Genomic DNA, 23,934 nt, shown 5'->3' with positions numbered 1-23,934 from the left:
CACAGAGCTATGTATGCAAAGTCGGCATTTGATATAGAGAAAAAAATCATATACTAGTAAGTGACGTTACTCATAAAGACATAATTCTCAAAAATACTGCATTCAATAAAATGTACATGGAATTCAAATTTGCTTGACCTTGTTTAAACAATTATGTTGCATATCTTGAAAGAAGACTAAGATTTTTTATGCTCACTAGGATTCAGTTACTTTTCTGACTGAGCAAAATACAAAACATGCAGTCAATATTTGATTGCAATTTTTTTAAAGATGGAAAACCACAGAACAGGAAAAGTGAACCTTGTGATTTAAACTAAGCATGAAAAGTAGATCAAAATTGTAGTAAAAGTTAGACCAAAACAGCAAAAGCTGTAAAGATGCTTCTATGAATATAACACCGATTTGCATCAAGCAGAATGAACAGGTCTCGTAGTAATAACGATTAAAGCTGGAAATATTTGTCATAGTTTTCTGTGACTAAAGAAAGAATGTCATTGCCCACATGGTGGCAGGATGTAAATATCCAGGGTACTTTTAGTTCATACTTGTCAGATATCATGCAAAATCAATACATATATACATGCATGTTTATCTATGACATCTGATAATTTTTAATTTATACTTTGACTTGCATAACTAGGATTCACAGTTCACAGTTAAAATAATATTCAGGGAGAAGTTTCAGTCGTGCAGCAGACAAAAGTTGTGACATTGAAACATGTCTCCTCGCCACCAGATGTTTGGGGAGACATAAATATTAAGATCACCTCCAAAGCCAAGATAGGTGAAGATTACCCCAAAGGACAAGCTCACCACCAAGGTCAGTATCACCTAAAACTGTAAGAGCACCTCAGTCAAAACCACCTCAAAAGTCAAGGTCACCTCTTGGGTCAAGATCACCTTAAAATCAAGGTTTCTGCAAATTTGAAGATCACCTCAAAGATCAAATCTCAGAAATCATGTGTTGACTCATTCCTAACCACAATTCTGTCTCTATTTTGGGTTTGATAGTAAGCACTTTTAGAGACCATAATTATTAAGACTAGTTGGTTATATGGATTCCAGTCAAATTGTGAGCTAATTTAATCCCAAATCACTAATTTTCAAATTCATTTTGATGCAATGCAGATGGAATGAAACAACAGGGGATGTATTCAATATCGGTCTTCAGCTATACACGCAGCAGTCTAATCACACAGTCTCACAGACTCTCCCACTGATGTCATTCTCAAAACCTTGAGACATGGGTTTATGTTAAACAAAAATGTCTTCACACTTTGCTTTTAAAGTGTGGACAAAAAAAAATACCTTTCTGGTATTTATAAAGATCAGTTTAAAACAGACTCTGTTACTGAAATAAAATCTAAAGAAGCAATCTTTGGTATTGATAAGGTATACTAAAGCCTTGATAGACAGTGTTGACAGTCTCTGTGGACAGTGTACTGTCTGGTTGACAGTCTGGGTGGACAGTGTACTGTCTGGTTGACAGTCTGGATGGACAGTGTAGTCTCTGGTTGACAGTCTGGGTGGACAGTGTACTCTCTGGTTGACAGTCTGGGTGGACAGTGTACTGTCCGGTTGACAGTCTGGATGGACAGTGTACTCTCTGGTTGACAGTCTGGGTGGACAGTGTACTGTCTGGTTGACAGTCTGGATGGACAGTGTACTCTCTGGTTGACAGTCTAGGTGGACAGTGTACTGTCTGGTTGACAGTCTGGATGGACAGTGTACTCTCTGGTTGACAGTCTGGGTGGACAGTGTACTCTGGTTGACAGTCTGGGTGGACAGTGTAGTCTCTGGTTGACAGTCTGGGTGGGCAGTGTACTGCCTGGTTGACAGTCTGGGTTGACAGTGTACTCTCTGGTGGACAGTCTTGGTGGACAGAGTACTCTATGGTTGGCAGTATGGGTGGACAGTGTACTCTCTGGTTGACAGTCTGGGTGGACAGTGTAGTCTCTGGTTGACAGTCTGGGTGGACAGTGTACTCTCTGGTTGACAGTCTGGGTGGACAGTGTACTGTCTGGTTGACAGTCTGGATGGACAGTGTATTCTCTGGTTGACAGTCTGGGTGGACAGTGTACTGTCTGGTTGACAGTCTGGATGGACAGTGTACTCTCTGGTTGACAGTCTAGGTGGACAGTGTACTGTCTGGTTGACAGTCTGGATGGACAGTGTACTCTCTGGTTGACAGTCTGGGTGGACAGTGTACTCTGGTTGACAGTCTGGGTGGACAGTGTAGTCTCTGGTTGACAGTCTGGGTGGGCAGTGTACTGCCTGGTTGACAGTCTGGGTTGACAGTTTACTCTCTGGTGGACAGAGTACTCTATGGTTGGCAGTATGGGTGGACAGTGTACTCTGGTTGACAGTCTGGGTGGACAGTGTACTCTCTGGTTGATAGTCTGGGTGGACAGTGTACTCTCTGGTTGACAGTCTGGATGGACAGTGTACTCTCTGGTTGACAGTCTAGGTGGACAGTGTACTGTCTGGTTGACAGTCTGGATGGACAGTGTACTGTCTGGTTGACAGTCTGGGTGGACAGTGTACTGTCTGGTTGACAGTCTGGATGGACAGTGTACTGTCTGGTTGACAATCTGGGTGGACAGTGTACTGTCTGGTTGACAGTCTGGATGGACAGTGTACTCTCTGGTTGACAGTCTGGGTGGACAGTGTACTGTCTGGTTGACAGTCTGGATGGACAGTGTACTCTGGTTGACAGTCTAGGTGGACAGTGTACTGTCTGGTTGACAGTCTGGGTGGACAGTGTACTCTCTGGTTGACAGTCTGGGTGGACAGTGTACTGTCTGGTTGACAGTCTGGGTGGACAGTGTACTCTCTGGTTGACATTCTGGGTGGACAGTGTACTCTCTGGTTGACAGTCTGGGTGGACAGTGTACTCTGGTTGACAGTCTGGGTGGACAGTGTACTGTCTGGTTGACAGCCTGGGTGGACAGTGTACTCTGATTGACAGTCTGTGTGGACAGTGTACTGTCTGGTTGAGAGTCTTGGTGGACAGTGTACTCTCTGGTTGACAGTCTGGGTGGACAGTGTACTGTCTGGTTGACAGTCTGGATGGACAGTGTACTGTCTGGTTGACAGTCTGGGTGGACAGTGTACTGTCTGGTTGACAGTCTGGATGGACAGTGTACCCTGATTGACAGTCTGGGTGGACAGTGTAGTCTCTGGTTGACAGTCTGGGTGGACAGTGTACTCTCTGGTTGACAGTCTGGGTGGACAGTGTACTGTCTGGTTGACAGTCTGGATGGACAGTGTACTCTCTGGTTGACAGTCTAGGTGGACAGTGTACTCTCTGGTTGACAGTCTGGATGGACAGTGTACTCTCTGGTTGACAGTCTGGGTGGACAGTGTACTCTGGTTGACAGTCTGGGTGGACTTTGTACCCTGATTGACAGTCTGGGTGGACAGTGTACTGCCTGGTTGACAGTCTGGGTGGACGGTGTACTGTCTGGTTGACAGTCTGGATGGACAGTGTACTCTCTAGTTGACAGTCTGGGTGGACAGTGTACTGTCTTGTTGACAGTCTGGGTGGACAGTGTACTCTGGTTGACAGTCTAGGTGGACAGTGTACTGTCTGGTTGACAGTCTGGGTGGAAAGTGTACTCTCTGTTTGACAGTCTGGGTGTACTGTCTGGTTGACAGTCTAGGTGGACAGTGTACTCTCTGGTTGACAGTCTGGGTGGACAGTGTACTCTCTGGTTGACAGTCTGGGTGGACAGTGTACTCTGGTTGACAGTCTGGGTGGACAGTGTACTCTCTGGTTGACAGTCTGGGTGGACAGTGCACTCTGGTTGACAGTCTGTGTGGACAGTGTACTGTCTGGTTGAGAGTCTTGGTGGACAGTGTACTCTCTGGCTGATAGTCTGGGTGGACAGTGTACTCTCTGGTTGACAGTCTGGATGGACAGTGTACTCTCTGGTTGACAGTCTAGATGGACAGTGTACTGTCTGGTTGACAGTCTGGATGGACAGTGTACTCTCTGGTTGACAGTCTGGGTGGACAGTGTACTCTGTTTGAAAGTCTGGGTGGACAGTGTACCCTGATTGACAGTCTGGGTGGACAGTGTACTCTCTGGTTGACAGTCTGGGTGGACAGTGTACTGTCTGGTTGGCAGTCTAGGTGGACAGTGTACTCTCTGGTTGACAGTCTGGGTGGACAGTGTACTCTCTGGTTGACAGTCTGGGTGGACAGTGTACTCTGGTTGACAGTCTGGGTGGACAGTGTACTGCCTGGTTGACAGTCTGTGTGGACAGTGTACTGTCTGGTTGACAGTCTGGGTGGACAGTGTACTGTCTGGGTAAACTGTGTACTGTCTGGTTGACAGTCTGTGTGGACAGTGTACTGTCTGGTTGACAGTCTGGGTGGACAGTGTAATCTATGGTTGACAGCCTAGGTGGACAGTGAATTCTCAGGTTGACAGTCTGGGTGGACAGTGTACTTTCTGATTGACAGTCTGGGTGGACAGTGTACTCTCTGGTGGACAGTCTGGGTGGGCAGTGTACTGCCTGGTTGACAGTCTGGGTTGACAGTGTACTCTCTGGTGGACAGTCTTGGTGGACAGAGTACTCTATGGTTGGCAGTATGGGTGGACAGTTTACTCTGGTTGAGAGTCTTGGTGGACAGTGTACTCTCTGGTTGAGAGTCTGGGTGGACAGTGTACTCTCTGGTTGACAGTCTAGGTGGACAGTGTACTCTCTGGTTGACAGTCTGTGTGGACAGTGTACTCTCTGGTTGAGAGTCTGGGTGGACAGTGTACTCTGGTTGACAGTCTAGGTGGACAGTGTACTCTCTGGTTGACAGTCTAGGTGGACAGTGTACTCCCAGGTTGACAATCTGGGTGCACAGTGTTCTCTCTGGTTGACAGTCTGGGTGCACAGTGTTCTCTCTGGTAGACAGTCTGGGTGGACAGTGTACTCTCTGGTTGACACTCTAGGTGGACAGTGTACCCTCTGGTTGACAGCCTAGGTGGACTGTTTACTCTGGTTGACAGCCTACATGTAGGTGAACAGTGTACTCTGGTTGACAGCCTAGGTGAACAGTGTACTCTGGTTGACAGCCAAAGTGAACCGTGTACTCTGATTGACAGCCAAGTGGACAGTCTCAGTGGGCAGTTTACGCTCAGGTGGGTTGATAGTGACAGTGGACAGTTTACTTGCTGGTTGTACAATTTTGTACAATTACCCCCTAAGAGATGATAATTTTCATATATTGTTGGTTTCAATGTAACATGTACAATAGCACAAGAACACACAGTATTTTCTCATTTTAATAATATTTCAAATGTGAGTGATATATATGTTCCATAAAACGCACATCGAAGATTCATTCAAAATGTTTAACAACAATTACATAATAGATATATAATAGCAACTGGCCGAAATATAACCAATATATCAAAACCATTCACAATGATAAATATACACAAGAAATTCGACTGGCATGTACACTAATTGAGGGTTTAAAGTGAAAAAGTTCTAAGTAACATTTAATAATTTAGCAGATAGAACCTTTTCACTCTTACCCCTTGACATTCAGAGATGAATACAAAACAGTTTTAAGTGACATTAAAAAGAGAAGAACTTAAAACTGTTTGGCTCCCACCCAATAACATACAATATACATTTACAAATCATCATGTAATACTGATCAATAATTAAATGAGCACGTTTTACTCAAACAGAGCTTAATAATAACATGAACCAGGACAAGCAGAAATGGGTCTGAGAGAAACAGATGATATGACATCAGTTTCTTGTTACATAATAGAACTGCGATTCCCATGGTTTTATGTGTATGTAAGGTTGTGGATGCATTGATATGCCTTTTTTGTGTGTAAAACATATCTACTATGATGACAAAAACTGATTGCTTTAAAATCACTATCACATCCATTTCTGCCTGTAATGGTTCACATCAAGCCGTCCCGTAATGGGTTATTATCCCAAGAATAAGGTGGCATGATTTCTACTGGCGTAAAAAACCGATGTAATCAGACAAGGTATGAGGTACATTTTGACAAAGAATGCAATTATAATACAAGATAAGCCACAATGCGTCAATTCCAGGTTTTCAATGACTGACAAAAGAAACTCAGCCTGTGGTGTTAGAATTATAACTTAGCTGATTTGTTGCACCTGGTTGCACCATGGAAGATCTCCATAAACTCTTCCTTTATACCAAGTTTCCTCGCAATATTTCAACATAAACTGAGCGTATTCAGTTTCAACTGTTTTTCTATTTTTAGTAACAGTGACTTTGACCTACACATAATCCCATGAAATGTCTCCATAAACTCTTCCTATATACCAAGTTTGATCACGCCTAAATTCTACCTTTCTTCCAAGTCTGGTCACAATATGTCAACCAAAACTGAAGATAATTCAGTTACAACTGTTGTTTTTTAGTAACAGTGACCTTGACTGCAGAGACCCAAAACGCAAAAAAGGTATCCATAAACTCTTCATATATACCAAGTGTGGTCATAATATGTCAACCGTAACGAAGTTATTTAGTTTCATAGGAGAGTTTGACGGCCAGTTAAACGTCTCCCGTCCAAACAACAACATATTTCATTCTAATTACAATGTTTCACTATGTGAAAACCCGGTAATTCTTTTTTTAAGCCAACACTGATCCAAATACACAATAAAAACAGTTAAACCCGCACATTACACATAAAGGTTCTAATATACTAGAATCATGAACAATTAGTCATTTATTGAAGGACTGAAATTCATTTCCGGAGCATGTAAGCAATCATGAATGCCCTAATTCAATTTGGCAATTCCCATAAAGTCCATGTAAGTTTGAAGACCTGTTCATTACTATGCCAGTTATATAGTTTATGGAAAATGATAAAAAGTACAAGACAATGTAAATATATGTAAAACAATCATTCTATCATGTTCTATCATGTAACCGTAACAACAGTAATGCTTAATATTTGATACTGTGCAAAAATTCATTCATGATACAAAATCACATTCATTATGTACAGTGAAGATGTGTAAAAAAAAGGGCTCTATATACAAACTGTACAAAAACTAGATACAAAAGCTTCTCAAAATATCATACAACTATTGACACATTGAACATGACACACAGTAGAATAGAACAATGAAATGACACATTGACAAAATTCAAACATATACATAAAAATATCATGTGCAAAATGTACTGGTATAATAAAGTGCAGAATTTGGTGTATAATATTGTCTTATTTTAGTAAAAATAAGCTTAATTCATTAAATAAATAAGTACAGCATACAATTCATATTTTTGACTCAAGTTTTATAGAATCTAACTAAGAGAACAAAACAGTGAGGTCATACAGTTTGAAATAGAAGAATATACAAAGATATAACCACCCAGCCCCTGTTTCAAAAAGATATCTTAATCGTAATCCTTACACGACTTATGAGTACTTTGACATACCTGTAAAGTTATGGGCAGAATCTTTATCATAAATGTTCCAAAGACAAGCCCTAACAGGGTTAAGCCAAGAAATATGATCTTAAGCCTAAGACCTTGACTGAAACAGGGTACAGGCCCCAATTTCTTTAAACATCTTAAAAGTAAAAAGCTTGGGTCTCTTATTTCATTTAGCCAAATTAATTACTTAAACTTCATTTTAAATAATAAAAAAATATATGTAAATCGTGATTATCATTTAGATAATTTCCTTAAAAGGCTTAGAACTCGTCAAAATGAGAATACAACACAAATTATACCAAAACAATAAAAGTGAGTTAAGCTTGATCCTGTTATTAGGGACTGAACATAATTCAAGAAATATGGGCCAGTTAAACAAAAACTTGAGCAAAACAAAACATCAACACTTTCACAAGTCTTAGAACCTTGATATTTTATGAAAGTTGATGTTAGTAGCGTTTATTAATATTGTACAAAGCAAACTTATTTATATTGTGTAATGTTAAAAATAAACCATATACTCAAAAGCTAAAAATAACATTGCTTCACTGGCATACATGTAATTCACTTAATAAGCTAAATAAAAACACAATCGCATAATGAGATAACTTATGGCATAACTCAACAATTATTAAACCACAATGTGCGTATTGTTAGCGTTAACAGGTGTATAAAGTTTCAGTGGAATATATTGAATGTTTTACCAGTTATGACATTGTTTATGTTCTTGGACGATGATAATGATGACAACAGAGCTATCTAAAGGGCTTACCAACCCTAAGATACTTTGAGGGAAGAAAATATCAGGCATCCATAATCATACATCTTCACAGTGAAAATCAAACACTCTATTACCTAGGGAAGTAGTTGCATAACTGTACAAGTGCCCACATCACGAGTGCTTGATCAAGGGCTAAAATAAAATTATCACAGATGACGCTGTTCTACACTGCAAGTTATGGAGCATGTGTTATACAAAACATTTTATGTACTTGCTTTGTTATTTCTAGAAAAGGTTATGGTTTTTATTAAAATCTATTTCAGTTATTCAATCTTTTTATTCCAATTTCTGATTATAAAATATCTGGATTTATTTTCCACCATCATTATAGTAGCAAAATGGGATGCTTGACTGTCAAGACCATGTATGTCAGAAGTTCTGCCTTCTTTGTGTTTAAAAGAGGAACTTTAAGACAAACTAGTATCCTAAATACAGAGTCATTCCAAATGAATGCTCACATAACACTGAAACATAACTAGAGTGTACTTCAGCCAAATTAGCCACTAAGCAATATAAAATAGCACACGAGCATGTGCCAATAAAACATCAAAATCATACCACTAACTACATGTACATTTCAACAATATTTCATTTTAATTTTACATACAATACTTTGGCACTAAAATGCACTAATAAGTGTCTAAAAGGATATTCAGAGCTTACAGACAATGTTAACTTCTCTTCATTATCTTTTAATACAAACAATGACGGACGTGCTAATTCAAAAACTGCATATGGAAGTTATTTGGAATGAAAAACTCACATTATTTTAAAAACCATTTTGACAGTGACAACCATTAGCCAACCGTCAGCCATCTTACATTGAAAGCTACAGGAGATATATAAATGCTCTTAGGTATACAAAAGTTATAAACATTTGAAAATCTTCACTATGGCAAAAAAAAAAATACAAAATGCTTATCGTAATGTTAAAGATTGTTTTTTTACATTAAATTTTAAATATCAATAAAATAATAAGACTTCTAAAACATAGAATTTAAACTTTTAGAGAATATGTACACTTACAGGGACTCTCTTATGCTTTATGGGGTCAGAGATGGAAACATATATCTTCATGTAAATTGTGAACAAAATGGTCAAACCAATGACAAAAACATGGTCAAAGCTTACAGAGGATCTTAGTGTTGAGGTATCATCTTATACTGTCACAGAAAATACTCTCTTCAGTGTTAATATTCATCTTATACTGTCACAGAAAATTCTCTCTTCAGTGTTAATATTCATCTTATACTGTCACAGAAAATACTCTCTTCAGTGTTAATATTCATCTTATACTGTCACAGAAAATACTCTCTTCAGTGTTAATATTCATCTTATACTGTCACAGAAAATACTCTCTTCAGTGTTAATATTCATCTTATACCGTCAAAGAAAATACTCTCTTCAGTGTTAATATTCATCTTATACCGTCACAGAATATTCTCTCTTCAGTGTTAATATTCATCTTATACCGTCAAAGAAAATTCTCTCTTCAGTGTTAATATTCATCTTATACTGTCACAGAAAATACTCTCTTCAGTGTTAATATTCATCTTAAACCGTCACAGAAAATTCTCTCTTTAGTGTTAATATTCATCTTAAACTGTCACAGAAATGCTCTATTTGCCATAAAGTGTTATAACTCTATTCAAAATTGTATTATTTTGGGTTTGTATTTACAAATTTCCATTCAAATGAATATATCTGTCAGTTGCTGTTTGATGTAAAATTTCAATTTCAATAAAGTTTATAGAAGTCTTACCAAAATAAAATCCTTTAAGGCTGGAGGCTTAAGTGGCATATCTACTCACAATAATCCACATTTACACATTACTACATATAGCATACCTAAACTAAAATGAGAAGGAAGCTTGCATTGAAGTGCATTCAGTTAAACTTAACTGTCTGTATTTGCAATGATTCATTATGATGGGCATCCGGAGTCCTATACATTGTTTTATCCGAAGACCCATAATTCTGAAAATTTGAATCCTTGGGATGCACTGTTTTTAAGTTGCACAAAGTGATATTTGGGACTCTCAGATTTTAGCTCAGGACTCATGGTGGTGAAATATCTGAGTCCGAACAGATGCACCCAAGCAGATTTCAAAATGAATCACTGTATGAGAAGCAACATTATAAATGATGTAATGACCTTTTTAAAGCATGATCATGTAGAAATAACAACAATGATTTAATACAATGGAATTTGATATAATGACATGGTATGACTTTTTTTAAAAACATAACTTACACAAATCAAAAGAAGATAACGATGAATAATATCGGTGGTACAAAGACTGTTTATGAACCAGTATATCTTTACAATAAGTACAGCGAAATAAAGACTGCCTCGGATAAAAATAAGAAAAATTGTACATGAATTTAAAACTAACTTATGCTATTTCACGCTAAGGAATTATTAAACAATCTTGAAAAAAGCTTCTCCCGAATCCTAATTTTGTTTCATCCCTGCCAGTTCTTTTCTGCTAGCAATTAGAAGAGACAGGAAGACGCCTGTTTTTCCCCATGTGGCTGACCTGAGTGATCAGCGCTGAGCCCAGACAGAGGTGAGAGGGGGCGGAGTTTCCCCCCGGGAGCTGGAACACGATCGTACCCACTGCTGATATACCATCCTCTGTAGGTTCTGTTGCTATGGGCACAATGTTAAACTTATCACGCGAGGTATTCACTGTCTGAGAGAGGGGAATATTTGGCTCACTGGCTAAGAATGGGGTCCGCTCCGTTGGCTTACGTGGAGGTCGTGGTCGTAAACTTGGAGATATATTAAATGGAGTCACTGGATGGTCTATATGGATAAGTACTTTAGCAAACGGCCGAGAGGCCATATGAAGCATCTCTTGTGCACGCTGCTGACGATTACGACGAGCGTCACAGCCTTGTTTGAATTTCCACACAAGAACACACATGGCAAGAAACAGAAAGAAGCAGGAAAAGAACACAGAAAAGAAAACAAACAGGTCAATATGAGGCTGATCCTGTCTGAAGTATATATTTCCCAGGGTCTCATTCCTTACACTACTCCCAGTGCTCAAAAACACCATATAAAACCGGGAAGTTTTCAAGTTTAACTTCTCATTTGGCAGTGTGATCACAAGCCTTCCTCGCAGATTGCGGATTACCAGAATTGTCTCTGGACTGTGCACAGTAATGAATGTGTTCAAAGTTTTAGCCTCCACTTCTCGCACATAACTTTGTTCAGTGACCACGATTTCAGATCTTTTACGGCGTGTGTAAGTCTTGTATCCAGGGTCAAGGTCAACTACGTGTTTGCCAGTGTATCTGTCAGTGTGGACTACAAATGTGTCCTCTCGAGGGGAGAAAAACACATCGATACCTGAAATGTACAGAAAATTGAATTAAGAAAGTAGATGAGAATTTTTCAGACTTTCAATAATTTAAAACTGATCATACTTATTATGAAACTGATCACCCATGGAGAGAAGCTGATTATATATATATCTGAAATATAAAATGTTTACATCACAAGTACTTCCATACATATTAAGCTGAGATAACCGAGAACAATTTATATTTAGTTTGCACTCATGAACTATCTACTGACCTCCAAAGGTGATGTCAATGGTCACCCTGATGTCCACATTCACATATTTTGGCTGAACAACGAAAAAGACCGTCCCTCCATGATCCAAGGCTGTAGGAATCCTGTTACACTCAGCCTGCGTGTTGGGATCGAGACAGTAGTCACGACTCACGGTCATCGTGCGGTAACACTGGTGGCCACTCTTTGGCTTTCCCAGGAAATACTCTTTGCAGTCAGCACACTGTGAAAGTAGATTAGTCAACTTCTTTACTCATTGCCTTCAATTCACTTGTATAATGTTTATTTTAGATCTAGCCCTCAATAGTTCAACATAGTTTTCACAGTTTTCTTCAAATGAGACCCAGTATTGCCTGAAGCTATTAATTTTTATCAAATGATATCATTTACAATTGACTTATGAAGGAATTTAAACTATTCTTTGTTTGCTCATAATTATTTTTAAGTTGTTTTACACTTTAACACTGCAATATAACCTGTTTCGCATAAGTGCAATAGTGCCTGTATCTCATGACTGCTATATCATACCTGTTTCTCATGGCATTTGGGGTCACTATTTCCCTGTTCAATGCTACACCGCGTCTCTGTGTTGTTCTTACACACACAGTTCAGGCCGCTGTCTGCATCACAGCTGTCCCCGTGACCATTACACATGCATCTGGAAGTAAACAAGAGTCTCATGCAGGTACATTTCCTGGATGCTGTGGGAAAAGAAGGCCTTTGATTTCTTAAAATGATAAAATAGTACATTTATCACCTTTTTTCTCATTTTATTTTACGAAACACATGTACTGCAGAAAAGTATCAATATTAATAGATAAAGATTGAAAAAGTGAAATCATGGATTGTTAATAAACACAACAGTAAGGACATGTCTAGATAACTGTACAAAGAAATGTATGTATACCAAACATAAGAACTGCAAGTATCACTGAAAGTCTACATGGGTGTGTGGCAACTATCACTGAAAGCCTATACGGGTGTATAGCAAGTATCACTGAAAGCCTATATGGGTGCTGGCAAGTATCACTGTAAGCCTGCATGGGTGCTGGCAAGTATCACTGTAAGCCTGCATGGGTGCTGGCAAGTATCACTGTAAGCCTGCATGGGTGCTGGCAAGTATCACTGAAAGCCTATATGGGTGCTGGCAAGTATCACTGTAAGCCTGCATGGGTGCTGGCAAGTATCACTGAAAGCCTATATGGGTGTATAGCAAGTATCACTGAAAGCCTTTATGGGTGTATAGCAAGTATCACTGAAAGCCTATATGGGTGCCTGGCAATTATCACTGAAAGCCTATATGGGTGCTGGCAAGTATCACTGTAAGCCTGCATGGGTGCTGGCAAGTATCACTGAAAGCCTATACGGGTGTATAGCAAGTATCACTGAAAGCCTTTATGGGTGTATAGCAAGTATCACTGAAAGCCTATATGGGTGCCTGGCAATTATCACTGAAAGCCTATATGGGTGCTGGCAAGTATCACTGTAAGCCTACATGGGTGCTGGCAACTATCACTGTAAGCCTGCATGGGTGCCTGGCAAGTATCACTGAAAGCCTATATGGGTGCTGGCAAGTATCACTGAAACCCTATATGGGTGCCTGGCAATTATCACTGAAAGCCTATATGGGTGTCTGGCAAGTATCACTGAAAGCCTATATGGGTGCCTGGCAATTATCACTGATAGCCTATGGGTGCTAATCAAGTTATCCACAAGAGCTCATACTTGATGCAGGGTTCATCTGGTTTCATGTTTGGTCTGCGGAAGTATCCCGGCTCACATTTCTCACATCGCTCGCCTTTTGTGTTGTCACGGCAACTTAAACACTTGGTGCTGTTCCGGGTTGTAGGGCCCGCATGCTGGTAACGCTTAAACTGGGGAATCAAACAGAGCTTGAAATATTAGTATTAGACTTGCAATAAATATCGTTATTATTTATTAATTGATATGGTAATTACCATTTAAACATATCTTTAATGTCTATAAGAATATAAATATCAAGGTAACAATACAATTGGAACTACAAAGACAAGCCAAGTAGTGAAACATTTAACAAATATCCTGCGCAGAGACACACCACATTTAAGCCTTACGGACACGAGCAGAGTGACACACTATATCACAAAAACAGCAAATACTGACTACCCATACATCAAAATATCTTAACAAATAAATGTTGGGACCGTCAGCAAAATAGGAGCTCGCTGGAGTGTTAACTTGTTCAAGGAAACCAAACCACATCAGAATGTAAACAATATTCTTGCAGAAGGTTGTACATCTCACCTCTTCATAAAAAGCCTGAGACTTGGCACTCCCATATTTCTTCAGAAGTCTGTCAATCTCTTGGCCAAAGCGTGCAGTGTCTAGGTAATAGAGGCAGACATCAAAGTGACCATGGCAGAAGTCATGACATGAGGTACACCGTCCACCATCCCTGGGGTCCCCCACATACAGGGGCTTGCACTCCTGACACTGGGAACCCTACAAGTAGAATACATCAACATGGAATAGACTCACAAGTAATCATAAATCTTTAAATTATCAAGCAACATTTTTGTCATCATTTCTTAGTCGCTCACATAATTATAGGGGCTTGCACTTTTGATATTGCAATTTGTTGTGTATGACATGCTGGAGCTAATTGTTTTAAACTGTTACTGGTAAGTATTCAAATGTTACTGCTTCTTTAAATTTATAGAAATGAGCCATGTCAAAGTACTTGCAGGGAATGACAAATCAATTAAGTATTTTTAAACCTCAAGTACTTTTACAGTTTAAACGACTCCCTACGAAAGAAGTTAAAACTCAAAACTGCACCCCCTTTTCAATAGGGGTGAGATTGGTCTAGTGGTCTAGGTATTTCCTCTCTCTCACCTGTGTGTTATCTGTACAGTTAAGACATTTCCTCTTCTCCTCCACGCTGGCACAGTCGCTGTGGCCGTTACACTCACACTTGGTGGAACAGTTACGCCCCACATACCCAAAGTGGCACACACATTCGTCAGGCCGGACACAATCACCTTCACCGCACTCCTGGTGGCAGACTGGTTTACAAACGCTCACACCGTCCCTGTGAAGGAGGGGTTTAAACATTTCAATATAAAAAATTCCATTGACACTATCTGGCTAGTAGCTTTCTTGTGTGTTGTTTAATAGGAAACAATGAGAATAAAATGAAACATGATAATTGTGAAATCTGCAGGTATGCACTGCACATATGGTTTCATCCCGAGTCTCATTAAGTGTAAAGTCTCAACATGTCAATTCTTCACATGTATGTATCAAAGCCCAAACCAGATTCGCTATGATCTATTATATGCAGGGGAAACTTTGTGAGAAAATGCAGGTTGGAAATTATTTCATTTTCAAGATATTTTGGAAGTTCGTCTATTATGGACAAAACTGAATATTTGATAAATAGAACGTAAAAGATGATTTTCATCATATTCTTTGAAGAATAACAACATACTATCTACAGTAAGATTCAATACTTACTTGTCTTCCCTCTTATATCCTCGTTTACATGTGCACAAAAAGCCGACTAGCCGATCACTGCAATCCTCTGTGTCCGTATCACAGTTGTCGTGGCCGTTTAGACATTCATTTTCTGGTGGACATGTTGCGTACGCCCACTGCGGGTCACGCTCAAATACGTCTGTGTCTGTAGATAGGTGTAAAATATTTCAGTTGTGAGAAAACCTGTTTAATAAATGAAATATGAAATAACAAACAATGCGCTGTCAAATGGACAGTCTGCAATTATCTGCCAAAAATGCATAATTCATGGTCACACAGGGACTGTGTCCTTAAAACCTGTACGTTTGATTTGGCACGTGAAAAATAGTGAAAATAAACAAAATCAGAGTAAATAAGAAAACACATTAAAAGAAAACTGTCAATCATATGAGTTAAGCTAACATTTCCTTGAAGCTGTCTCTAAAATTATATGCAATATATTGACTGGTTTATAATAGATGTCATTTACTGGAGTAAACACATGTTTTTTTCTACCAGGGTAAAGAGGCAATTTGTTTTCATTTTATCAATATTTTTTTACCTCACGTTGATAACAAAAACATACAAGCATAATTATGACTGGAAAATCTGTCTACGCTATGTATAAGGATCCTAGCCTGCCGCATGAATAAACAAAGAAAAACATGTTCATTGTTGTTGTTTTTTTCCAGCAAGTTTAAAAAGGTTTGGGGCAAGCATATTTTGAAAGCAGCTTTTCTGACTACACAGCTCAGTAAATTTTTATTTCGAAGACTGCTTTTAAAATGCTGAAGACAGACCTGATGAAATATAACTCACCTGTTTTTTTCTCAGGATAGGCATTATTCTTCTTCTTACACATCTGCTGGTTGAAAGGCCCACTGAGCGTGCCCTGGAGGCACACCCCGCGTCCATTCTCGCTCCCATCAGCACACCATCCACACCCCTGTGCCTGGCGACAATCCGCACACTTGGTATATGTGGAACAGGGCAGGGGACATTTGTCTCGGGGGCCTTGCAGGATTGTACCGCATACCCCACCCAGGCAGTGGAGGGACAAGTAGGCTGGTGGCATACACTGGAATTAAGCAATATAACAAAAAATTGCATATTTGCATTATAAATGCATTCCGTATTTAACACTATTTAATATAGATCATAAAATCATAATCAGTGCAAAGGTGTCCCTGACTCCAGTCGATACATCAGTTCATGGAAGTCACCAGAACCTCCAGGTCAGGTGTCCTTTTTGGACACCATAACTGTTTAGTAGGAAATTAAATAGAAACCCAAAACACATGTTCAATACAGTTCAGCAGTCAATAAATCAAAGTTGAACAAAAAGTTGGTTTACAGATTTTTAGCACAGGAGGTTAAAGGAACTCCCAACTTCAGGAAGGGACACTTGATTTCAACTTGTTGTCACCCTACCAGATATCCTGGATACCTAGTTAGTGCAAAGATGGATAAATTGTAAGTGGGTGGATATAAAAGCTTTCTTGCAGTGCAGTTCAAAGAAAACTGTTCTCTATAACAGCACCAACTAAGTTCTGCTATGCCCACCTCATTAAGACCCTCACTCCAAAAGCACTCGCTAGCACCTCCCTCTCCCCCAATTGAGCTGAGGCACTCTCCACACGACTCATATTCATAACACGGTTTCGGGCACTCATCTTTCTGCCCCAGCACTTCCGTCCGGTTGCCATGGTAACCAAGGTACATCCGCTTTGAAAGAACACAAGTCCACTCTTTTGAGGGTAGGAATGTGCTCATGGTCTCTGTAATACATTTAAACACCATTAATACGAGGTCATCAGGACCCAGATAAAAAAGTTATGTTTAGCGATCATTCGATTAACAATATGGGCTATTCCATTTAAACATATAACCTCGGGGGGAAGGCACTTTTAAATTATGCCACCCCCCCTACAGAAGCAAATTTACCCTTTAGGTATTCAAATCAGCGAAAAAAAGACACCCAACCATTTACCATTAAAATAATTGCCTTCCTCCTGGGGGGAACTGGAAAAGCCCTTATTAGAAAATTACAGCATTTGTGAACTATTGGTGATGTAAAATATTTAGTCATGAAGATTTATTGAAATTTATAATTTTTCATGACAACATGCACAAAAGTAATTTATCATAACAATGGATAAAAAGTTTTGAATTTATGATGTTGAATATTTCTTCTCTATAGCAATTTCAATCTCATGTACACAACTCAAGGTTTCCGCTGGCGATTGCCATTGTCGCCATTTTAGACAAAAACACTAAAGTGGCAATTGATTTTCAAATTTGACAATGACTTTTTCATAAGATTTTCTTAAAATGAAATAAGCGCAACAAGCTGTCTGCATGATAATCTATTAAGTTTCTGCAGTAAATCAAGCATGTTGCTGTTGACGGTTGTGTATAAAAGACTGGCCGGACTGGACCAATTCCGGACCAACGGACATCAATGGAAATCTCCTTTCCGATCCGGAAAAGAAAGTCGGATATAAAAGACTGGCTGATCTGGAAGGTGTATAAAAATATGAAAATATGTATTGTTTTTGAAGTGCATTTATAATTTCAATACAATTTGTAAACAATATGTTTAAACATTGTGTAACAATTATAAATATCGTCTGTTCCATCTTCACAACATAAATGATCAAACATTGCTTTCAGATAATATATGATTATTCATATTTAATAATAACCTAAAAAGGAGACAAATTCAAACGATTATTACTATTTTAAGGAGTGGTTCTGTGAATTATAGTAAAGTTATTTGCGTCAAAAGTGTAATTGATTATTGTTTGACTTGCACATTTATTTTTGAAGATTTGTTATTGGTCCCTGATTAATTGAGCTATTTTTGATGCACCTGTCTCTGTTTAAGTTTCTTTTTAACGAGTATATTGATCCCACTGTGTCTATCCAAACATTATCAAAAATTATATGCAATTTATGTAATAAATATTTAATACTAATATGTAATAAGCTGTTAATTGTTGTTGTTGTTGTTGTTATTTTTATGATTTGGAAATGGTCTGGCCAGTCTTTTATACCGAATCGAATTTCTAAAGACTTCCGAACGATTTCCGGACCGCAGCGGAAATTTTCGTTGGTCTGGAATTGGTCCGGTCCGGCTAGTCTTTTATACCCAACCCTGTTGACATCTGATAATAAGGTAAAGACTGGGTTAATCAATTCTGAATTGTATGGCTTTTGCAAATTATAAATGACATCCTTTAATGATAATGGCTCTTACTAGCAAAAGTGTGACAATTGTGAACATGAGAAAAAGTTGGAGAAATCGACTTCTCTTCGATGAAATTAAACAGCTAAGTCATTTATCATACAGCAAAGTTATCGCCTGAATCAAAGATGACCCTGAACAATTAGATAAAAATCAATTTTGAATTTTTGAAGAGGATCTTTTTCCCCCTACAATTTGATCAAGTGACCTTGTTTTTTACCTTAGATGACTCATAAAAATAAATGTTCCAGATTTCATGCACACACATATTCTGACCAAGTTTCATAACAATTGGATAAAAAAATATTGAATTTGACCTTGCATAAAACCTTTTACACCAAACTGTCAAAAACGTATATCGCCTGCCCAACCGCGCAATATTTTGGTTTAACCCTTCTCCTTCCTCTTACAGCACAAGTTAAGTTTGATCAAGATAAGACTGCACCAAAAAAAATAAAAGTTTTAAATCATGTATTCATAAATACTGCCAAACTAGTCTGGGAATGGCAAACTTAAGTCTGGGAATACAAAAATCTACTCTAGAAATGCCAAACTGAAGTCTGGAAATTCTGGGAATGACATACTAAACTGAAAGAATGCCAAACTGAAGTCTGGAAATTCTGGGAATGACATACTTAACTGAAAGAATGCCAAACTAAAGTCTGGGAATTCTGGGAATTCTGGGAATGACATACTAAACTGTAAGAATGCCAAACTCACCTCTAGGTATGTTCAGTGACCACAGACAGCCCTGATCCTTGCAGCGTTGGCACGTTGAGGCAATACAGAGCTTCACTGGGCATGTAGGGGTCACAGGTGTCAGTGCAGAGGAGTTGGATGTATTTGGAACTATCTCACACTTCATCTGGCCCCTACACGTGTCCCTTCGACTGATACATCGACCAAACACGCACTTTGTACACCAGGTGCATGCCTGTAAAATATTAACCATGATTTTACTTGCCATGATGAACAAGAGATGTTTGTCAAACATTATGCCCCCCTGAGCGCCATGTTGTCAGGATTATATGGACAATTGAATGAAATATGCATGGACCGAAATGACAGCTGATTTGTGTATAGTGTAAGGATAAAGTGTGTTATGACCTTCATGACCTTTGACTCTATGAACTCAAAATCCAGAGTCATCAGCTGGTCACCAGAAACCTAAATGTCAAGTTTGAGGGCCATGGGTGCAGGCATTGTCAAGTTATCACAAGACAAGTTTGACCTTGACCTTTGACCCGATGACCCCTTAGATCATAAGGGTTCATCTACAAGTCAGATGCAACTCCAAGTCAAGTTTGAAGGCCATGGGTTCAGGCATTGCTGAGTTATCACTCGGACAACCTTTTACCATTCAAGATCACTGTGACCTTGACCTTTGGCTCTATGAATCCTAAAATCAATAAGGGTGATCTACTGGTCAGGCTTAACATCCATGTCAAGTTTAATGATCATAGGTTCAGGCATTGTTGAGAAATCAGTGGGGGAAGATTTGTTAACTTTTTTGCGTTAAAGGTTACTGTGACATTGACCTTGGCCTGATGACCCCCAAAGTCAATAGGGGTCATCTACTGGGCAGGCCCAACCTTCATGTCAAGTTTGATGACCATAGGTCCAAGAATTGTCGAGTTTGCTTTCAAGGTCACTGTGACCTTGACCTTTGACCCCTAAAATCATCTACTGGTCAGGCCCAATCTCCATGTCAAGTTTGAGGGCCATGGGTGCAGTCATTGTTGAGTTATCACTTGGACAACCTTTTATCATTCAAGGTCACTGTGACCTTGACCTTTGGCCCAATGACCCCTAAAATATATAGGGACAATCTTCTGGCCAGGCTCAACCTCCAAATCAACTTTGAGGGCCTTGGGTGCAGCCATTGTCAAGTTATCACTCGGATAACCTTTTACCATTCCAGGTCACTGTGACCTTGACCTTTGGCCCAATGACCCCTTAAATCAATAGGGACCATTTTCTGGCCAGACCCAACCTCCAAGTCAAGTTTGAGGGCCATGGGTGCAGGCATTGTCGAGTTATCACTCGGACAACCTTTTACCGTTCCAGGTCACTGTGACCTTGACCTTTGGCCAGATGACCCCCAAAAACCATAGGCGTCATCTCCTGGTCAGGCCAATTCTCCAAGTCAAGTTTGAGGGCCATGGGTGCAGGCATTGTTGAGTTATCAATCGGACAACCTTTTACCATTCAAGGTCATTGTGACCTTGACCTTTGACCATGTGAAGTTTGATGACTATACGTCCAGGAATTATTGAGTTATCACTCGGACAAGCTTTGGTCTACCGACGGACGGACCGACAGACCGACATGCCTGTGCAAAGCAATATACCCCTCTTCTTTGAAGGGGGGCATAACTAGTGACATATACATTGGGGAAAGAAAGCAGACAGGTCCCATCTACTGCATTATTTATGGCCATTTTAAACCTTTCCGCTTTCACTCCTTTACGTGCAGGCAAGCATTTTTTCATAACTCAGAAGCAATGAATCAGTTTGTTTAAAATCTCCTTCTCAACCATTTTTTAAATAACAAATTGTGTCAGTCTTGATGCAGCTTGACTAAAGGAAACAGAATCATTAACAGAATAAGAAAGATATGGTTGTGACTATGTGGGTATACACTTGGAAAAATTCTTTGAGATTTTACACACACATGTTAATAAACCATTTAAAGAAGCATTAAATCACTGACCGGCTGTGCTTGTTTAAACTGTGGATATGTGGCAATACACTCAGAGCAGTTTCTAATGTTCCCACATCGGCGTGTGTCGTGCCAGTCAAGGTCACAGCGAGCAGCCAAATACTTGGCCACGTAACGTCCTCGCCTGGAATAAAAGATGAGTTAAGGCAGAGAACAAATTTGATGGTTTCAGTTTAAGATTGCATCTTAATTCACAAGTGAATAGAAAAAATAATTTAATAACAAGCATAGTGTTGCAGAAGTAAGGCCATTCAATTTTAATCCATGGGAAGGAAGTACAATTTATATTAAAGTAGTCTTTACCATTAATATTTTCATTGCAGAAAAAAATGTCACTTTAATGCAGTGGAAATTTCATTCGACTGCGTTTACAGCAGCGAGATTCATTTTCACTGTCAATATTTCACTGATAAAATTTCTATATCTCACCAAAATCATAAAAGAAAAAGAATAGGACCATAACCATAATGTCTTTACAGCATTTTATAGCCAGTTAAAGTGACACTCTTATTCAAAATCAATACATACACATTTATCTAAAAAACCTTCAAGAAGTGTTCTTGAAATCCATGCAGAGAAATTGAATTCCCATCATTAGATAAAACTGAGATACCAATTTTTGTTCAACACTGACCACAAAATGTGACCTAGACCTTTGACAACAATAAAGGTCATCTGCTGGTCATGACCAAAGTGCCTACCAAATTTGAGGTGTCTGGTCCAAGGAATAAATTTGAGTTATTCATCTAAGACTGTGGGGACAATCTGACTGATGTTTTATTTACTATATGCCACTCTTTGGGGCATTTAAAACAGGTAAAAGTTTTAATAAATTAAATGGTATGTTCAATACATGTTGAAACAGCAATAACTGAAACAAGTTATTTCAAATCCAGTAATACAATCTGAAGTATGCATGCAATATTTTAGATAATATTTTCAGGAGAATAACTGTGTATAATCTATATTGAAATTTGGTAATAAAGAGTGTATGTTACCTGGGAGGTGGGTCACCATCGGTGGAGAAGCACACAGTTTCATTCTGATCCTCCACCCTCAGCTGGGCCTCAGAGCATCCGGGCTTACTTCGACAAGAGGTATTGTAGATGCTGAAATACATAGACAAGAGAGCGTGTAGATTCTAAACCTCCACCCACAGCTGGGCCTCAGAGCATCCGGGCTTACTTCGACAAGAGGTATTGTAGATGCTGAAATACATAGACAAGAGAGCGTGTAGATTCTAAACCTCCACCCTCAGCTGGGCCTCAGAGCATCCGGGCTTACTTCGACAAGAGGTTTTGTAGATGCTGAAATACATAGACAAGAGAGCGTGTAGATTCTAAACCTCCACCCTCAGCTGGGCCTCAAAGCATCAAGGCTTACTTTGACAGGAGCTATTGAAAAGTCTGAAATACATTGAGAAGAGAGCGTGTAGATTCTAATCCTCCAATCTCAGCTGGGCCCTAGAGCATCAGGATTACTTTGAAAGGAGCTATTGTAAATACTGAAATACATTGAGAAAAGAATGTGTAGATTCTAATCCTCAACCCTCAGCTGGGCCTCAGAGCATCCGGGCTTACTTTGACAGGAGGCTGTAAATAAAAATCAGTTTAAAATTGAAATAATAGTCTGATCACTTACCTAATATACAATTCTGTGAATTTTGGAAGCCTGACAACCCAATATCCTTTTGAATTTTTTTGGAAGAGTATTATATGCAGAAAAGAAATACAAAAAATAATGACAAACAAATTGAGATGTGTATGGGCTACCTCAAAGCCATCTCATGATTCACTTTGGACAATAAACTAATTCATCTTTGTATGTGTCCCAGTGCATCACCAAGCTAAATTTAAGATAAAAGTATTGAGTAAGATGGTAGAGACACAAGATCAGATGCCAATTATATAAAACTTTCAACAGGTTAATCTTACAGTAAGTTTGCACATTTCAATGATTTCATTGGTCACTGGTAATTACTGGATAAATATTGACCAATCAATAAACTTTTCAACTAAATTTGACCAAACAAAAGAAGTGGCCAGTCTTATACAATGGGCTGTCGATGGACATATAGCTGAACATACTTGCATATGTCTCTAGGCAGTTTGAGTCTGTACAGAGTTCCCTGCACTCGGGATCCCAGACCTCCAAACACGTACACGGCATCCTCATACACAACAGCCTTCGCTCCAACCAGGGAGAGGAGCTCTCGACCTGTCTTGTCTGGAAAGGGAAAGAAACAAGTGATAAGACCCCAATTTCTTAACATATCAGGAAGGGGAAGTGGGGAGGGGAAATTCTGACAACTGATAATTGTCAATCCAGGAAAATACCCAGGGTTTTAGCTGAGTATAAGAGATGCCTGCCCAAAGCTGGGTAAAGTGGCTTAGATCCGTTTTGAAATTTTTCCCAATGTCATTTTTATCCATTTCAAGGTACTTCCTACTGTTTATGATGCAAATGTCTGATGATCCTGTTTTAAGGGACTTAAGAATGTTCCAGAATTTGGGACGGAGTCTATTTATAGGGAATATATTACTGAAACAGTACATCTGATGAAGTTAAATAGTGTAAAAATTTGGATTTTCTTTTCTTTTTAAATATCTGTTGGTCTATGGTGACATACTTTGATACATTTTATTGTCCACTCAGGGTTGA

General features: G+C 39.1%; 2 protein-coding genes across 3 annotated transcripts in view; both read right to left on the bottom strand.

The window, feature by feature from the left end:
- Positions 1–1,682: 1,682 nt before the first annotated feature.
- On the bottom strand, positions 1,683–5,546 carry LOC128223458 (uncharacterized). The gene is made up of 6 exons (XM_052932738.1): positions 5,537–5,546; positions 5,060–5,170; positions 4,486–4,880; positions 3,708–4,372; positions 2,641–3,475; positions 1,683–2,495 (listed from the first exon to the last, which is right to left on the bottom strand). Exons 1-6 carry the CDS (start codon positions 5,544–5,546, stop codon positions 1,683–1,685), a joined length of 2,829 nt encoding a protein of 942 aa, XP_052788698.1.
- LOC128223926 (multiple epidermal growth factor-like domains protein 8) overlaps positions 5,268–23,934 on the bottom strand; it is a 51,196-nt gene continuing 32,529 nt past the window's right edge. For both annotated transcript variants that reach the window (XM_052933406.1, XM_052933407.1), the window contains exons 26-38: positions 23,361–23,499; positions 22,272–22,382; positions 21,265–21,397; positions 19,273–19,486; positions 16,869–17,083; positions 16,125–16,383; positions 15,306–15,471; positions 14,685–14,880; positions 14,094–14,291; positions 13,536–13,684; positions 12,339–12,468; positions 11,814–12,033; positions 5,268–11,585 (exon numbers count right to left, since the gene is read on the bottom strand). In XM_052933406.1, coding sequence (XP_052789366.1) covers positions 10,717–11,585; positions 11,814–12,033; positions 12,339–12,468; positions 13,536–13,684; positions 14,094–14,291; positions 14,685–14,880; positions 15,306–15,471; positions 16,125–16,383; positions 16,869–17,083; positions 19,273–19,486; positions 21,265–21,397; positions 22,272–22,382; positions 23,361–23,499 — 2,999 coding nt within the window. In that variant the 3' untranslated portion in view covers positions 5,268–10,716. The remainder of the gene's footprint in view (positions 11,586–11,813; positions 12,034–12,338; positions 12,469–13,535; positions 13,685–14,093; positions 14,292–14,684; positions 14,881–15,305; positions 15,472–16,124; positions 16,384–16,868; positions 17,084–19,272; positions 19,487–21,264; positions 21,398–22,271; positions 22,383–23,360; positions 23,500–23,934) is intronic.

This window comes from Mya arenaria, chromosome 17 (genome assembly GCF_026914265.1).
Source record: "Mya arenaria isolate MELC-2E11 chromosome 17, ASM2691426v1".
Classification (NCBI taxonomy): domain Eukaryota; kingdom Metazoa; phylum Mollusca; class Bivalvia; order Myida; family Myidae; genus Mya; species Mya arenaria.
This window is presented reverse-complemented; position numbering and strand designations above follow the sequence as displayed.